Source organism: Acanthopagrus latus, chromosome 5 (genome assembly GCF_904848185.1).
Source record: "Acanthopagrus latus isolate v.2019 chromosome 5, fAcaLat1.1, whole genome shotgun sequence".
In the NCBI taxonomy this organism is placed as follows: Eukaryota; Metazoa; Chordata; class Actinopteri; order Spariformes; family Sparidae; genus Acanthopagrus; species Acanthopagrus latus.
Genome location: NC_051043.1, coordinates 8,668,770 through 8,686,517, shown reverse-complemented (window position 1 = coordinate 8,686,517; position 17,748 = coordinate 8,668,770). Strand labels below are relative to the sequence as shown.

Here is a 17,748-nt window from a genome sequence, read left to right as displayed (position 1 = left end):
ATACAGAATGTAGCAAAATATATATTTATTTAATTGAAAAAAATGAATGAAGAGATGTATAACCGAATATACATCATGGTCAAGTTACAATTCTTGCTCAAAGTCTCTGTGGAATAAAGTCAATCAAAAAATTATTTCTCAACAATGTAAATGATTGATTAATCTTTACAGTCATTTTTCAGCAAAAATGTAAAAATTACAAAACCTTGCTGCTTTTTTTTTGTCATGTATGAAGGTAAATGAAGAATCTTTCACTGATGATCTCAGAGTGTGAGTTTAAAAAACGATTCTGAGTTTATCCATCTCTATGGCTGTTACAGTTTAAATATCATTAAGAGCTGCAGAGCCACCCATCAATGGTTCTTGTATTATTAATGCGTAACAGTCCAAGCTTGAATTTGAGTCCAGCTCATTAAAGGATACACACCTTAAAGTTTGCCATCATTACAACCATAAAAAATATCAAAAAGAGCCATTGAGCCACTTGTCAATAGCTTTCTCGTTGGCTAATGGATTTTTTTGCCAATCCACATGCCACCTGAGGTTAGCGATGATTTGGCTGTAGTTTCTCCCCACACCATTCCGCCACGCTATAAAAGCTTTTTTATTGTAGAGGTGGACTGCTGTAGAGACCTTTGGATAGTCTACAATGCTGCGCAAAAGCTTGTCCAGATGCGCCCGCACATCTTGGAATTTGGGAGCTACATTATGAAGTTCTTCCTTGTCCAGTGTTAAGTCTGCAAAACAGAAAGAGTATAAAAAATCAAAAAGAGCCACAGTTTTATGACTGTTTGTATCTTCTTGAAAGCACACGAGGACTCACCAAAAAGCTGTGGGGGGACAGTCAGGCCATCTGCATAGGCAATATATTTCCACCGGCCACTTCTGAGCATGTATGTAGAGGCATTGGCATTGCAACCATGATATTCACTAAGAACCCAGTTTGGATGTTCCTTTTTGGAAAAAGTGCTGGCCTTGGATAGCCAAGGAAAAAGCGAGTGGCCACTGAGAGCACCCACCGGTGAAATACCAGCGACCTCTGCAAAATATAAGTGTGTAACATCAACATTAAAAATGTCAAATCAAAATCTACCATTGCTTATATTCTTTGAATGATTCAGAATCTATAACAGACATTTTGCCCCTATGTTTTCTGTCTTCTTCCTTACCCAGCACAGTGGGATAGAGATCAACCAAAGACACAAGCTGCTTGACCTGCAGGCCAGACCTCAGCCCAGGTCCCATGACCAGCAGGGGAACATGGGAACTGCCTTCGAACATTGACATCTTGTAGAACTGCCGGTGCTCCATGGCCAGCTCTCCGTGGTCAGCCGTAAAGATCACAACGGTGTTGTTAAGCAGGCCAGTCTCTCTCAGAGCTGAAATCACCCGGCCTGTTGAGAAAGTGTTGGAGACACTGAGTAACCACTGAGCTTCCTCTGGGTTTTTTCTTAGCTCAGTCAAAGACATTATTCAAACAGCAGTGAAAAGATGAAGTTGGGTAATACTTCATATTAACATCCTTGTGATAGGCATTAGTTAATGGGTAATGCTGCCCTTATTATTAACTACTAACTAACACCTCTTACTAGACATTAATATATCAAACGCCTGTCAGCATATTAAAGAGTATTGTTAAGTATATAATCTTTAATGTCAGCTTCATGAAAACATTTATTGTTCAATTATAAAACCTTTAAAGGCAGTAATACGGAACTTATTAACAATTCTCAACATTAATATAAGCTTTCCTAGTGTCCTATATTTGTTTATAACAGCATTACAAACACATTTATTGAATTAATTAACTTCCCTTTCATGTCATTGATAAACCTATTTGGTCGCTTTATTAAGTTACTTTATAATGCGTTGATTAGTAGTTAATTATACACTTATCAACAGTAACCTATGCTTTTAGCAGCTACCAGGTGTAAATTAATTACTAAGGTTAATAAATCCTTTATTGAGCACACACAATTGTTAACTAAGCTTTTGATAAATTATATGATTTTGATTTCTAATATATCAAGTGGAAAAGCGAATGAAGAAAAAAATATATTAGAATCAGTATTGGCAAAACAGAGCTTTTACTGGTACTGTTTCTCTTGTCGATGAAAAGAACTGAGTGTTTGAATTTGCTTGCTTACTTAAACAAGAGGCTAATCATCGTCATTAGGGGGCAGAGGAAAGTTCTTACTTATATGACACTCAGATCAGTGCATTTACTTTTTTGGTTTCAGCCCGAATTTCTTGAGAGCCTTTTTACTAAAAGTAATTTAAGTGAAGGCAGCGAAATGTTCTAACAAACAGCAGTAAATCAACAGCAGTGCTGCTGAAGAAACTCAGTGTTTCAAATCCATCACTGTAATGCTTCGCCTTGTCTTATAGAGTGGTACACTGGCTGTCACAAAATGTCTCTCTCTAAGACTACTTTACGTCAGCATTTTGAATTTTGTGTTGATGCTGTTTTGCTTTCCTACAGTGCGCGTTTGGACCTGTGAGCCTGAACAAAGAAACTGCTACTTGCAGGTTTGGTCTGCTTCATTATCTTGGCAGCAGAGTTTTGTTTGAATGTGAGCCATCTTTGTGTCTCTGGAAGACCAGGGTTACGCTCAGAGACAGCTGTCAGACCCAGCACCTCCCGCTCGTTGAGAATTGCCCCTCAGTGAATTACTGCTGTCGGCTCACCCAGCATGGCATCGGCTTCGGCACACATGGCATAATAGAAGGCCCGTATGCCTCTGACTTCCTCCTCAGTGAAAGCGCTGCTGCAGTTTTTGGTGAAGGTGGAGTAGTAATCAACAGGGTGCATGGAGTCCAGAGGCAGCCATTTAGGAACAGTGATGAGCTCGGAAGACACCTGTGTTTGTAAAATAAGTGCTTAAAATTTTAGAGTGATTCATATAAAAGCATGCAATGCAATGCAGCAATAATGGGACAAAAACATTTTAAAAAATGCACAAGGTAAGAGCATGCCTTTCCCAGCCAGAATGGTGAGGTACGGAAGGTGGATCCTCCTGCTGTGGGCCCCATGGATTCAGTTCTATATGGGTGAGGTAGGTTGAGGCCAACATACAGAGCGAAGGGCTGGTGTGAGTGTGCGGCTCTCTGGTGGATCCACTTTGTAGCCTTGTCTATGTTTTCCCAGTCTTTTCTCATGATCCTCGTTGTTGACATGTTCCCCACAAGTTGCACAACGGGCCTGGGCTCCTGGCGCAGGAGGAACTGAACATCCCGTGTCCAGGCCTCAACTCGATTACTGCGGGAGTGACACACGCAAACGATTTACAAGATGCAGGCAGAGACACAGAAAATGGGAAGTGGAACGAAACAAGTGAGGACAAGCATAAAAGAAAGATGATTCATGTAGATCTGGAAAAATTGCTGCCCGCACACACACAGTACGTTATGTTCTTCATGCTGTGTACATGCATTCTATTGATCTTAGTTTGGTGAATAGGATTAAGAAGAGATCAGTGAAGGTGTTTTATCTGAAACACCCTTTTTAATAATGTAGGTCTCTTGTCCGAGATACAGGCACAACATTACAGCCACTCCTATCCATAGTGCTGACAGTGTCGGCCTACCTGACAGAGTGACTCCCTGAGGTGTAGTCCAGCTTGCCCATCATCTTGGTAAGATAGCCATTGGCCTCCAGCAAATCCATCCATGTTGTCGCATTAGCATCGAGGCACTTATAGTTGTTCCATGACTGAGTGTGGTGAACGAACAGACCGCTCCACATCGCTGAGAACAAAGATTAGGCAGCTGTATTACATTTATTATAACACCATTATTACCAATTTACACACCACAGTGTCTTTACAGTTGGTGTAGAAAGGGTCTTTTAGTGGGTTACCTGCTCTTGAGGGGCAGCAGATGGGTGAGTTGGTGTAAGCGTTGAGGAATGCTGTACCAAGCTCCCTGAGGTAGTTTACATATGGGAGCTGCACAACTCTGCTGCCAGGGTCGAAGGTCAACCGCCCATCCTGCAGGAAGAGGAAAACCGACCTTTCAGATTCAAAGTCAGTCAAGCAGATAAAATATGACAAAAATAAGCATCTCTTGTCATCTTGTGCTTTAAAGGCAACGTTAATTCATACTTACAAATGCATCACTCATCACCATCACAATGTTGGGTCTGGTTGCATTTTGGCACAAGCACTGATAATAAATCTGAAACAGGAGAATCAAAGCCAAGGCCTTCATATTGATGACGGCGTAGCACCGCCTTCAGGTTGGGCGAGCTGCTGTCTTCAAAAGTAGAGATTTGTCCGGACAGAGAGACATTAAACAGTGTTCCTCTGTGACTGCGAGCGATACTTATTCTCTCGTTTGAGGAACTTTACATGCACTTCCCGGTTACGCTTTCAAAATAAGAGTTCATCGTATAGAGCAGTCGAGCTGTGCTAATTGATGTGAAGCCAAAATGACAATTAAGTTATTAACATAGCAAGTGTTGTATATTCTCATCACAAGTGCCACCAATCATTACAAAAATTACTCCGAAAAATGATCTAAACATGAGGATAACTAGTTGTTTTTCATATATATACATGTGATTACAAAAAGGGACCTCTAGAGGGCAGCATTCATCTTTTATCAAAACATCAATAATGCAGTTAGGTTGCGCTGACACTGTCACGATCACAGCTGTACTTTGTGTACGGGAAACGAAATATGTAGTTGGAGTGATAACTTGTGAAATCAAACATTAAATCATGCGACTGTAACTGATTCATTTTCAAACTACATGAGGTAGCACGAAATACGATTCCTTATTATTTGGTTTAAATAATGTATTTTAATCAGACACCCAATTTTAGTCAGATACCATCCGATGGTGTAGATGTTGTATCGCCACGTTACTGAAGGGGTGTGGCACCTCGTTAATGATCACGGAGCATTAGAATGAAACTGGATGCTTTGCAGTTATGAACAGTTTGTTGAAAGCGCTCAACAGGTGACAGTGCAGCTCGGTGTAGAGGCCCACCAGGTGGCGTTTCAGACATCAGAGTTGTTTTTCTGTGAACGTGAGTTCAGCACAATGAGAGATCCCACCCCCCCCATCATATACATGCATGGATATTGTACAAAAACAACCTATGTGGGAGACTGAACGTAAGGGAAGCGTTTCTGAGGAGCTTGCTCACCCTCCCTCCCCGCTTTGAATCGTAAGACCCATATAGGACACAGCAATCCTTGTGCTGCAGGCACCATGCAACATCCAGCTTGTTTTCTGCTGATTGCACATGGATGTGGAGATTCAAGTGAGCCTCTGTATCGATTATATCAGAGCTGAATGGGCAGACACTTGAGCCATACTCCTGCACATGAGGCTGGAGGCTGCATAAGAGGACTGTTAGACTATGAAGAGTGGATGTGTTTTTTTTTTCATTGTCCCATCATCACAGATGTCTCCTTATCTGAAAGCCAGGAAACAAATTGTAGTGAGACTTTTCTGATAGACGCAATCGTGTATTTTGAATACATGCGAAACATATAACGATGTCATAACAACAACCTGTTATAAAACTACCGTGAGCGTTTCTTTGTGCAGTCTTTCAGCTGTTTGGCCAAACTTGTCATCTGGCTCCCTGCCACACTTCTCTCTGCCTTGTTCCAGAAGGCGGAAGGAGGGGGCAGTGGAGCCATGCGCATGCGCCCAAGGTTGTTTTTCACACAGCCCGTCGCTTAAAGTGAGCTGAGCTACGGGGGTTTCCTTGTCTTTGACTGGAGACCAACTCGCAGAGAGGCGGATGATAACAGCATCCTTTGCTGTTATTCAGCCATCACACATCTCAATGAACTGCTCGCAAAGAAGCCACTGATCGTGCCTCCTGCTGCGTGCAGGGCAGAGATACTGATCAGTGTCTACAACTGCAATCTCTTTTTCATATGAGATTATTTTTTCACAAACTCTTTTTGTATTTCAAGGTCTCTGTAGCCTGTCTCTTTCCACCATGGTGCTAGGAAAGGTAAAGAGCTTCACAGTAAGCTACGACTGTCTCAATGACAGCAACGTTCCCGTTTTCTCCAGCGGGGACTGCGTCTCAGGGAGGGTGGTCATCGAAGTCACGGGAGAAATCCGCGTGAAATCTCTCAAAATCCACGCGAAGGGATTTGCAAAAGTTCGTTGGACTGAATCGAGAAATGCTGGATCCAACACTGCCTACACGCAAAACTACACAGAAGAAGTGGAATATCTAAATCACAAAGATATTTTGATTGGACACGAGAGAGGTAAGAGAGTTCTTATTTAACATTTTTTTTTAGCAGAAGTTTTAGAGAAACTGACTGTGAGATGCGCTTTGTGCTGGTTGGGGATGAGGCTCAGTGGAGGATGCTGTTGTCTTGATATCAGGAACAGAGATAATGGTGGATAAAAAATTTTTTAAAAAACACACAATTGAAACTGATCACTTTAATTGTGTGGCCTCTTTTTGAGGTGGTGTCGGTACAAATGTTTTCTGTGACATTGGCTGTATTCAGCTCCATCTTCGGTCGCTTGTGTCAAAGTGACAGAATGAATGACAGCAGCTCGGGCAAGTGTTTTTCAAGATATTTGAAGTGGAAAACGATAATTATTCTCCGTTTTTGAGACATGGGACGATAGATGAATACCTTGCGGTGATGTGTCCGCGTCTTTGACGCAAATTTTCACTCGAGAAAAGCAACATAATGGCTGTTTCTTTGTAGCTTCTCTTAAGTTTCCACCCATTGTTCAAAGCGGTTCAATCCTGTTCAGAAAACTGGACCTGGGGGGGGCGGGGCGATGCGCATGGCCCCTCCCTCGGCCGCGCGTCATTGGCTGAGGTGCTCATGTGTGGCCAATGACATCATCGTCATGCAGAGACTGACAGAGGATTCTGCAACTTTTTAATTAAGACACCTGCAATGTAGAAAAGAGTCGGCAAAGCACCTGTAGGTTCATTCTTCTAATGTTTCTGGAGCTGCTGACTTATTTTCATTGAACACATATTTTGCACGAGTCTGCTGTAATATAAAACGTCAATGTTGGTTTAATGGTCAGCTATTTTGTGCTCGAGACACGTCAAAACTCAAACGGTGCCGATTTATCCGCAGACTGGTCGGCGTTTTGGTGGCGTTTCGGAGCTTTTCGTGCGTCTGCAACACCTCTCGTAGTTTCTGGTGGGCGTGTGTGACTCTAGCTGTCATGAAGGCAGACTTGCTCAGCAAACTGCGGCGAAAAACGTTTTAAATGCGGAGCTGAGACGTTTGCAAACATGCGCCGCAATCCCTACTTAAGCGACATTTCCATTACGAGCTCTTTTATTAAAACAGATCCAGTGACTGAGCTGCGGTAGTGCGCTTGCGTGTGTGTGTGTGCGGGTAGCAGGCAGGCAGGCTGGCGGTAGTAGCGCCCGCTGCGGATGTCGCACAGTGAATGCGTAATGAGAGCAGAGCGGCTGTGGGAAGCTGCTCGCACCGGTTTCGGCCGGTCTCCTCCTGCTGGAGTCTGCCGTTTGACTGACAGCTCCGCACTTGTTTACCACACGGCTGCTGCTGCTGCTGCGAGGGGGAGGGAGTGCTGAGCTGGCAGAAGCACACCCGGCCTGTCCGTACAGCTCTTCAAAGAAAACGCACTGATGATGTTTTGAATGAAACAAAAAATATATATATATATAATTTTTTTTTAATTTCTAAAAACATTTTACGGGCAGTTCGACGATTCGAAAGTGCCCCTCCTCCCTCTGATAAAGAAGTGGATTAAAAAGGAAAAAAAATCATCATCATCATCAGAGATCGCAACAAATTAGCCCCTTTTAGTGAGACCGATTTACCCACTGAACAGGCTTCATTGTTTCCCCATATAACCCGGGGTTTTTCCCCATCATAGCTTATGTGTTGCCATCACTAATGGCAGCTCTTTGTCCACAGAGCAGACTTTCACGCTCAGTTTCTACCACCTCAATCAACTTACTTACTAGGTGCTGCTGCTCTTCTTTTACTTTCTCAATACATTAATTTATCACAGACAGATATGACAGTAAAATCCCTTTTATTCTCTTTTGTCTCCCCCACCCTGTGTTTTTTTTGTTTTTGGTATGACTTTCAGATGCCTTCGTAGAGCATTTTACCCAGGTATGGTATACATGTGTTTGGAATCTTGTCCTCCTTGTTTTTCAGACGATGACAACTCGGAGGAAGGACTCACCACTATCCATTCAGGAAGACATGAGTATGCATTCAGCCTCGAGCTTCCACAGACGTAAGATGAAACATCATTACCCTCATTATTCAGTAATAGCAGCGATTAGCTTGTGACAGTTGAAATAACCTGTTTCTCTTTTCCCCTCACTTCTTGTTTCCCATAGACCTCTGGCTACCTCCTTTGAAGGGAAGCACGGCAGTGTGCGCTATTGGGTAAAGGCAGAACTCCACAGGCCATGGCTCCTGCCCATGAAGACCAAGAAGGAATTTACAGTCTTTGAGCACATTGACATCAACACTCCATTATTGCTGGTGAGTCTTCTTGAGGCAGCCCTGGGAGACTTCCACCATTGGTCGAGCGTCAAAGTGAAAATGTAGTCTAGTTTTGACCGATAGCCACACGGATGGCAGGGAACAGAGTGGCATAGACATCATTATTGACCCCTTTTGTCATTGGTTGTGATGCGGAATATGAAGATAATTTGCTAAAGCATCTGCTTTTCTTTTTCTTCAGTCACCACAGGCCGGCACGAAAGACAAGACGCTTTGCTGTTGGTTCTGCACCTCAGGTCCTATTTCCCTAAGTGCCAAAATTGAAAGGAAGGGATACACCCCAGGTGAGAATACGTTTATGATTAATAATGCATTTGATAATCTTATTAGTCATCCATTAACCAGATACCTTCATGAAAGCATCACACTCCGCAGATCACTGCTCATCACGTCATTAAAGCCTGAATTAAACAGATGATTACAGTTGACTGAGACGCAGCTGAACTCTAATGCACCTGTCCTCTACCCTCTTGAACCCTGCAGGAGAGTCAATCCAGATCTTTGCAGAGATCGAGAACTGCTCGTCCCGCATGGTGGTGCCAAAGGCGGCCATCTACCAGACCCAGACCTTCTATGCCAAAGGGAAGACGAAGGAGGTCAAGCAGCTGGTGGCCAACCTGCGGGGAGAGTCTCTGTCCTCGGGCAAAACTGAGACCTGGAGTGGCAAGATGCTGAAGATCCCACCTGTGTCCCCCTCCATCCTGGACTGCAGCATCATCAGAGTGGAGTACTCCCTCATGGTGAGTACAGTTACTTTTCCTTAACTGTGTTTTACATATGACCCCAGTATAGCTATCACCTGCACTAACACATAAGCAGTTCTTCCCTCTTGTACTTATTATCATCATAACTCGGCGCTATTATCCGTACTGAATCAATATTTCCTAGTAAGCTAGAGACTCTCCAGGTAAAGACCTGGCTGACTCAGCTCACACTGCCAAATCTTGGCCTTAGATCGCACCAGGTGTTCGCTCAACATGCTGCTAAGAGCATTAGCCCAGAATATCTTTAGTAACACCTGCCTAGAGGGTGTTATGACCTCTTTACCTTGCGAACAGACAGCCACCAGTCGAGGGCTCTACCTTGCATAAGCACCCAATCTCAAGACATCGACCCACATATCGCTGAATGATTGGCAACCCATTTAGCCCGGACTAGCATTCTTTGAAAAAGCTGTTTCATTTCAGCTCCAGAGCCTCGTAGTTATTTACTACAGGGCAGCACATTTACTACACTGTCAGAATGACTTGCATATCATAACCTCTTCCTCATGTCTGTGCTCAGGTGTACGTTGACATCCCTGGGGCAATAAACCTGTCCTTGAACCTGCCCCTGGTCATCGGAACCATCCCTCTCCACCCCTTCGGCTCCCGTACCTCCAGCGTCAGCAGCCAGTGCAGCATGAGCTGGCTGGGCATGGGTCTGCCTGAGAGGCCTGAAGGTAGGTTTGGACCTCAAGGTCACGATTCAGTTTTGTTAATGTGGTCTTGAGAATGATTCCCTTGAATGCTAACATGTGGCTTGCTCTTCTTCTGCAGCTCCTCCAAGCTATGCAGAAATTGTAACAGAGGAGCAGAGGCAGAGCAGTCTGGATGTTCCAGCGGCCCGCGAGGAGCTGGACGGACCTCTCTTCGCCTACATCCACGAGTTCCGCTTCCAGCCTCCTCCTCTGTACTCTGAGGTGAGCACCTCAATGAAACGGGGCAAAACATTTGTCCATTTATTTCGCTGTTACAGACTGAATTAAATTAGCTCTGCGTTTCATTGAATGAACCCTCTTTTTCCGTTCTCCTCTCTGCTCCAGATCGATCCTAACCCAGATCACGCCAGCCGTACAGAGGAGCGCCGGCTCGACGCCTGTCCATCACGCTGAAAGGTGCTCCTGAAATTCCCCTGAGCGACTCGGGGAGCTCAAAGAAAACCTGCCTGAAAGGCTCAGCTTCCTTTATTTTTCTCCAACAACAGCGTCCACCCAACGCTGCTGACATCAAGAGGAAAGTATCCAACCCACCAACTAACAGACAAAGACTTGGACAAATACCCAGTTGGGTTGGACAAATCTGTTCCTGCCTTCCCTCAGCGAGAGAAACAGGAGTCACTAGTGTGGGGTTGGATATGTACAGATGAACACATATTCAGTCTGTATGAAAAGCCCCACTGGTAGCGAGAGCCCTGCTGATAGTGACTGACAGTGATGAGGAGGAATCAGCAGGGCTCAGTCTGCCAAGCTCCTCTTTAACCCCTGATTCTTCTGTACTCATGGCACATAAGGACATGGCTCCTCACACAAAGGGCAGGACTAATCATGTCCAGACTTCAGTAGAATCACCTAAAGATAAACGGGATGAAGAGAGAAAAATAACAACAACGACAACAACGTTCTAACCACCATAGTCTGTATGAATGAAAGCGTTCAGCGGCAGCGGTCAACTATAGAGCAAAGACTAGGTCCTCCTGCCTCATTTGGAATTTTGTTTTGCACATTTTATTCTTTACTTGAGTTGTGTGGCTCCGTTTTAACGAGAATTGAAAAAAAAAAATCACTAATAGTTTGGTTTCAGCCTTGTAATGCACCAGACTAAGAATATGAGACTGCAGGCTTAACTTAAAGACTTTCATCTGCGTAACTTTGAGCAGCGCTGAGAGCAGGATTTGTTTTTTGGAAAACAAAAAAAGACTGAAAAGGACGAAAACAATGCACTGAATTTGTTTAAGCTGTTTAAGAACTTTCTTTTTTCTCCTTTATGACATTTCCTCAGTGACTTACAACAACTAGACTGGACTTTTACTACAACTGCAGCACACTATCTCCATCTGGAAGCTCTTTATGATGTTGCCTCCTCAGCTTGGATCCAAGTGTGGCTTCCCTCCTCTTTTAGTTAAGCTCTGTTATTCTGTTTTTGTATTTAGCTCCAATCATAGAATATAGCTTTTTAGCCTTTTTTTGTGTTGAGGTTGCTCTGGATTTGGACTAGGAGGGTTGCAGACCTGCATTTGCCACTCAAACTGTAGCTGAAGAGAATCGTGTGAGTCCGTGTGTGTGTGTGTGTGTGTGTGTGTGTGAACGGTGTGTGTTTGTGTGAAACGGGGTGGTACAATGTGGAGGGACTCGCCTCACCCTGTTTGCCTGCAGCCCCTCTACTCCTAATCTCAGGGCAAGCCAGGCTTGCATAACTGCCCAAAAAAAGCACTGTCTCAGGTGGTCTTCTCACTTGCCAAACGGTTGGGAAAAAAGAGAAAAAAAAATGTTTTAGGTTTTTGTTTTAAATCGCACTGTTGGAATTGATGAGTTTTGTTTTTTTTTTAACTACCAAAACGACAGAATAGACCTGCAGCGAGGCAGCTTTCTGAGATTAATCACATTCCCTTTTTGTCCTGCTGCACTTGCCCAGATCATCAAACAAGCAGTTTGATTTTACCAGACCAGTGAAGCCAGAATGCTAGCTATAAAAAAAAGAAGAAAATAGAAAGAAAAAGAGGAATCCCACTGCTTCTGTGTTAAAGGAGCAAACCCAGCACAAACCAAGAAGCTGGGGACGTTGCTAAACTTCTGTTGAGACTGGTCAGAACAAGTAGTAATAGGTTGACGTGAGTAATACATTGGTTTTCTAACTCATTCAACACAAAAGACCAGCTGCAACAGAGGTTTGTCATAGTCAAGAGAAAAAAAGCAGCACTTTTTTTGATAAGAAAATAAGAAAAAAAGCATTCAATGGTGAAGGTCTGGAGAAAAACCATCTGGTACTAACCACGTTAACGAGGATTTTTCAGTAAAGCAGTGTTGTGTAGGACATTAATGCATTATTTAACTTCTTTTTTTTTTTTAGGATTAGTGACTTTTTTTCTAAGTTTACATTTTAAACGTAGCTGACACCAGTTTGTATGTGTTGGTCGTGTGTGTGTGTGTGTGTGTGTGTGTGTGTGTGTGCACGCTCTTACCGAGATCCAGCTGCGACTGAACTAAATCTACGGCTTCTGACAGTAATCGACAAAGTGCAGATTATTAAAGTGATCTTATCTTAGTGGCCTTGACACAGAAAAGACCTGATCATGATTCTTCATCTTTCGGCGTCTATGTCCAACCCTTTTTGTTACGTTCGTACACATCTGTGTGTTGTAGACCTTTTCCGTGTTTATTCAAAAAGGACAAAAAGGGAAGAGAAAGGAAAAAAAAAAGTGTTTTAAAGAAAAAGAGGAAAAAAAGACATCCTGGACAGGTCTCTCGACTGTGTTATTTTTCTGAAGCTGATGACGGTTGACTGATTTTATTTTATTTTTCATGTATTTCTGGGCATTGGTTTAGTTTGCTTCCTAGTTTGTTTGTTGTTTTTAAAGCAACTCTTCTGAGTTAGTCTCCCTGACCACCCTGATCCCCCTCAGGCCTGGGGGTGGCAGCTGTTGATCAGCACCCTTCCCCCCACCCCTGAGAAACATTTAGATAACAGCAGACAAACTGCTTCTTCCACAGTTCAACTCACCTTCTTTCCTGTTCTATTCATTTGCGGTTTGTTCGGATTTTATCCTAGGGAAACTGAATCAAGCTACGCGGTTATGAATAAGCTTACATATTTGTTTCAGGTTGGTCAATTCCATAGTCCATTTTGCTTGGGCCTCAGAGAAGTCCAGTGTCAAAACTAAGCTAAACTCCTGCCCCGATAAAAGGCAGGAACTGAAATGTTCAGAGGTAAAGAACCTGGGAGACGGGATCTGAAACATTTTAGAAACAAAGTGCAATATCACTCACTGAATTTTTCTTCATTCTCCATTTGTATGTTACTATCTTTTTTGTTTGTTTGTTTTGTCTGTTTATCATGACGATGTATAGATATTCTATGAATATACTACTTTCTGAATGATTTAACCTTTTGTCTAGTTCTTCCTTTTGATTTGAATAAACGTTTTGTTCTAAATGACAATGGACTGTGATTTGAATTTTTATGCTGAGCACAATCACACCACAACAACAGTACTGTTACAACTGATTTTCTGACAGAATCGCGACAAAACATCACTTTGGCAAAGCGGCAAACAGAGTTCGAATGAAGCTGCGGATGATTAATCATTACCAGCAGCTTTACACTGGCAGAAAACTGTTTTATTTGGGTCAGGACAGCTTCAGATTAGAAGCATGCAGGGTGCCACTGTGCTGGACGCAGATTATCCTCTTATAACTAGTGCAACACTGCCCCTGGAGGTGGCTTCATGTACTGCACCTCCTCTTGTTTGCAGAAAGTTACATGATAATACAACCCAAAGACTTTCGTGGAATAAGGTGTTCTTTAATCCTAAGAATAATAATACAATCAATTACAATTTTATTAAAATTTTCATTTGCCACAGAGTCAACTGAAATCATTATCCCCAAAATGAAACGATCATGGCCTCTACACCTCAGGGTTTACTTGTCTTTTCAGTCGGCTCGTACATGTCCATGCTGGTCTCGAGTGACCAGAGTTTCCAGAGGTTAAATCGGGATTCCTCAGAAGAGAGAAAAAAGCAGCACTTCTTTTTTTCTCTCCCTCTGCTTAAGTGCCACTTATGTGAATTATGGGACTGCTTCAGGTCTGAGTGATTCAGAGTGCCAAGTCATTTACTCAGAGACTCCTTAACTTATATTACAGGCTCATTTTCTTTTATTGAAGTTTATGTCCCTGAAATCGGATGGTTTTGAATTTGCAGAGCAGATCTTTTAATGCTGACCAGGCCGGGTCTGTTAAGGTTATTCAGACTAATGGTGGGGGAAAAAAACAGACAGAAGGAAAATAAAAGGAAATAAAAGCCTTCAAGAACTAGTACAAACCGAATAAACCATGGGAACTCAGATGAAACACAAGGAACAAACTCAGGGAACAAAACAGACAAACTGAGCGAGGGAGAGGGGAGAGACAGGCGTTAACACAGGTGATCAGGGACAGGTGACACATGAGGATGAACCTTGCAGAATAAAACAGGAAACAGTAATTAAACCAAACACACAGACGATGGCGGGGGTTAGCTGTTGACCTCATGGTGATCAGTCTCAGCACCTCTCTCCAGGAAAGTCTCAGTGAAACCTTACACTGGTTGAAGGCCGCCGGCCGAGTGAACGACAGTCACAGGTCGACATACAGCAAAACACATGATTTATTGATCCTACTGAATGATGGAGGAGGTATCAGCATGAGACGTCAGTGTCATTTCCCATAAACCTTTCAGGCATCATTCCCCTTTGGTGACTTTAACCCTTTTCTCCACTAAATTCTAATTTGCAGAAATGTTTTAACATTTACCGAACACATGTGACCAATCTGTAAACGATTTTGGAAGCATTTACAGCTTTATTTGTGTCGGGCTAATATTTAACTTGCATAGGTTGCAGCTCTCTATCTCTATATACGGCTGCTCCTGGTCTGTCCACACATGACCTATTTATAACGTCCAAAAGTCTGTTTTGTAAGCAGCCAATCAACTTTGCTTGCAGCATATCGACCTTTGCATTACGTCAAACCCGGATTCATGCAAATTGATTTTGTTGTATACGAGTGTGAGCTTTCAGATGGTCGGGCTGGGAGGAAATGCACAGGATGGCTTCTGAAAAGCACAAACGTCATCGCTACTGCAAAACTGGACCTGGCTGTTTTTATTTCATTTTATTTTATTCATTTAACTGTCCTGCAAAGAAATGACAAACCTCGTCTACACTTTGAACTGACGCTGATGCGTTAAATCCAAAATGACAGCTCATCAAGTCCACTGGGAATTCTTGCACATTATCAGTTTGAACCGGCATCAGTGATGACTCAGCAGCCCCGTCAGCTTTGACCAAGCACTTCAGTCCCCTCCGCCCCTCAGCCCCCTTTGACTTTTGTGGGCCCAGGCCTTTGTGGGTGTCTGACCCCTGCAGATTGTCAAAAAAAAAAAAAAAAAAAAAGGAGGAGGGGATTATTGAGGGAGAGCATAGATTGGGGCGACGTGCATGCATGTGTGTGCGGTGGGAGTGTTGATTAGCAAGTGCTGACGCTACACAGGCCTCAGCTGTTTCCTCTCACCAGCTAATCCCACTACCCAGAAGCCCCTGTGATCCAGAGGTTCTCAGCAGCTTGCTGTGACCAGGCACGTTCAGCATGGACGGGGAGGCTTGGACTGAGGCCCCCGTACGTCTGCCTGCCAGTGCCACATCATCACTGTGACATAATACAAAATAACACACACGCACACACACATCTCTGCACTGAGGCGTAGAGCACGGCATCGATGTGAGCCCACACATTCCTCGAAACAATGGAACAACCGTTATTACGAAAAGGTCTGAAAATGTTACATAGTAACTGATCCACAGAGAAGGATATGACTTCATAAACTTGACTGCCGTTTAATTAAAGTCAGAAGAGTATAATGTCCTGCTGGTGCGTGTCATCTCAGAGGAATAAAAATGCTTGTTCTCCTGGCATCATAAAATCACTCTAAAAATGACAACACACACAAACCTCGTCACACTTGATGAACATCTCTTGAAAAACAGTGTGTTGATGATTTAAAGTCACATCCAGTTCATCCAGAGGCAGCCTGGCCTCTACACCTGGTAGCTTGAATCATTCACAAAACTGAGCTTCCGTTTAGTTATCATTAACACACAGGCTTCTGTGTTGTTGTCACTGCTTTGTGTCAAACATTAATTCTTCATAACCTGTTTGCCCGATGAGGCAACAGGAAAAGTTCCACGAGGAAGGTCACCACTTTGCCTCTAGTCCTGGAACGCACGACGTATCTCTCCAAGAATCTGATCCAATCCATTTATCCACATTTCTGACATTCTTTTTGGGGATATTCTAAACCAAAAAAATATTTTATGCGTGAGCCCTTGTAACCGATCAGTGTAATTCTTGTTTTTTTTTCCTGCACAAAATCATCTGATTGGTCTGTTGTTTTCCTTCTTGTCCAGAAGCCACAGACCAGATCGTAAACTGCTAGATAAACTACAGCACTTCCTCGTCCGAGCACCCTCACCAGCACCCTGTAGGTTATAGGTCGCCCAGTCTCACAGCACAAAGTCATCTGCACATGAATCACTTATTAAGCTTAAAATATCTGAGACAGTACCATGATTTATGCCCTATGTATTCTTAATTTTAAACTTTTAAAGGTCGGGATTGGATAGATTGCAACCATTGAATTAACCTTTGTTGTGTATTCCCACAGTAGTGAATTATATTGCATATGGTTGCCCTCAGTTATGTACAGCATGTGTGTAATTATGTTGGAGGAAGGAGAACATTTTATTAATCTCCAAATAGGGAATTCACTTTTTTCACTCTACACACAAAAACATTCGCCTCCTGTTCACTTCCATTCTCCATTCGCGTGTGAAGGGGTCTCATAAGGTGGCGGGGCAAATCCGCATCTTTGCTCGTTCAACTTTGGTGAACTTTGAGCGGCAAAGTCGTGGCCATAGCCAATAGCAAAGAAGTGTGTCACACTGACTACAAACCAACAAACTGAGTTTGACGTGCCTAACATCCTGCACTGCCTACTCAGGCACCAAGGGCAGTTGGGGTTACAGTGCCTTGCTCAAGTGAGCAAGTGAAGCGAGTGAGTAAAGAAGTTGAGCTACGCATGGTGACCTTGTGCTCTCTGATAGGATCCCTGCAGCGGACGATGCACATTATCCAACTACCTTCTGAATACAGGCTTTAAGCCCAACAAAGGCCTTCCACGTGAAAGGCCCCTCTGCAAAGCCGCTGTTTGGTTTGTCCATTCTGGGCTACTGTAGAAACATGGTGCTGCAACATGTTGGACTCTGCAGAGGCTAATCTGTTCCCTCTATCACTATAAAGGGCTTATTCTAAGGTAATGAAAACACAGCGATTCTTAGTTGCCAGTGACTGCGCTAATGAAACCATCTGTCTTAAAAATGATAGTCCATTTCATCCAAAAGATCACAGTAAATTCTGCACACTGGACCTTTGAACACCGGAGTCTTTGAGTTTCGCGTCACATTTTTGTAAGTTGCATATTGGATCAGGACTGGCTTGGATTGCTTTCCCATTAGAGACACAGTCAGGAATGATACAGAATGACTTATTAGAGTTTAGTTATCACATCCTGTAGAAAAGGAACACATTCATCATGTTTTTCATCAGCCCTCACACACACACACACACACACACACACACACACACACACACACACACACACACCAGCAGCAGCAGCAGCAGCACTGCAGCCAACTCCATCTGTTTGGGGTACAGACTTGCTCTGTCT

The 17,748-nt window shown here is 43.3% G+C and overlaps 2 protein-coding genes across 4 annotated transcripts; one reads left to right on the top strand and one right to left on the bottom strand.

Moving 5' to 3' along the window:
* Positions 1-3: 3 nt before the first annotated feature.
* Positions 4-5,640, bottom strand: arsk (arylsulfatase family, member K). 3 transcript variants are annotated; one of them, XM_037099220.1, is made up of 10 exons: positions 5,540-5,640; positions 5,154-5,426; positions 4,108-5,025; positions 3,860-3,989; positions 3,588-3,747; positions 2,977-3,259; positions 2,689-2,860; positions 1,170-1,394; positions 824-1,039; positions 4-737 (listed from the first exon to the last, which is right to left on the bottom strand). In XM_037099220.1, the coding sequence occupies exons 3-10, from the start codon at positions 4,207-4,209 to the stop codon at positions 463-465; spliced, it is 1,563 nt and encodes a 520-aa protein (XP_036955115.1). In that variant the 5' UTR covers positions 4,210-5,025; positions 5,154-5,426; positions 5,540-5,640; the 3' UTR covers positions 4-462. The 3 variants fall into 3 exon arrangements, with proteins under 3 accessions (XP_036955115.1, XP_036955113.1, XP_036955114.1); XM_037099218.1 differs by having other exon boundaries at positions 4,108-5,426; XM_037099219.1 differs by having other exon boundaries at positions 4,108-5,426; positions 5,525-5,603.
* Positions 5,641-5,717: 77 nt separating this feature from the next.
* Positions 5,718-13,421, top strand: arrdc3a (arrestin domain containing 3a). The gene is made up of 8 exons (XM_037099221.1): positions 5,718-6,243; positions 8,152-8,233; positions 8,340-8,487; positions 8,690-8,792; positions 8,992-9,248; positions 9,793-9,949; positions 10,047-10,189; positions 10,313-13,421. The coding sequence occupies exons 1-8, from the start codon at positions 5,964-5,966 to the stop codon at positions 10,379-10,381; spliced, it is 1,239 nt and encodes a 412-aa protein (XP_036955116.1). The 5' UTR covers positions 5,718-5,963; the 3' UTR covers positions 10,382-13,421.
* Positions 13,422-17,748: the final 4,327 nt, after the last annotated feature.

Coding starts and splice junctions, on each gene's coding strand:
- arsk (XM_037099218.1), bottom strand. CDS start 4,209: ATGAAGGCCTTGGCTTTGATTCTCCTGTTTCAGATTTATTATCAGTGC. Junction 3,990..4,107: donor TGGTGATGAGTGATGCATTT/GTAAGTATGAAT, acceptor CTCTTCCTGCAG/GATGGGCGGTTGACCTTCGA. Junction 3,260..3,587: donor TCAGGGAGTCACTCTGTCAG/GTAGGCCGACAC, acceptor TCACTCCCGCAG/TAATCGAGTTGAGGCCTGGA.
- arrdc3a (XM_037099221.1), top strand. CDS start 5,964: ATGGTGCTAGGAAAGGTAAAGAGCTTCACAGTAAGCTACGACTGTCTC. Junction 8,234..8,339: donor AGCCTCGAGCTTCCACAGAC/GTAAGATGAAAC, acceptor TGTTTCCCATAG/ACCTCTGGCTACCTCCTTTG. Junction 8,488..8,689: donor TCAACACTCCATTATTGCTG/GTGAGTCTTCTT, acceptor CTTTTTCTTCAG/TCACCACAGGCCGGCACGAA.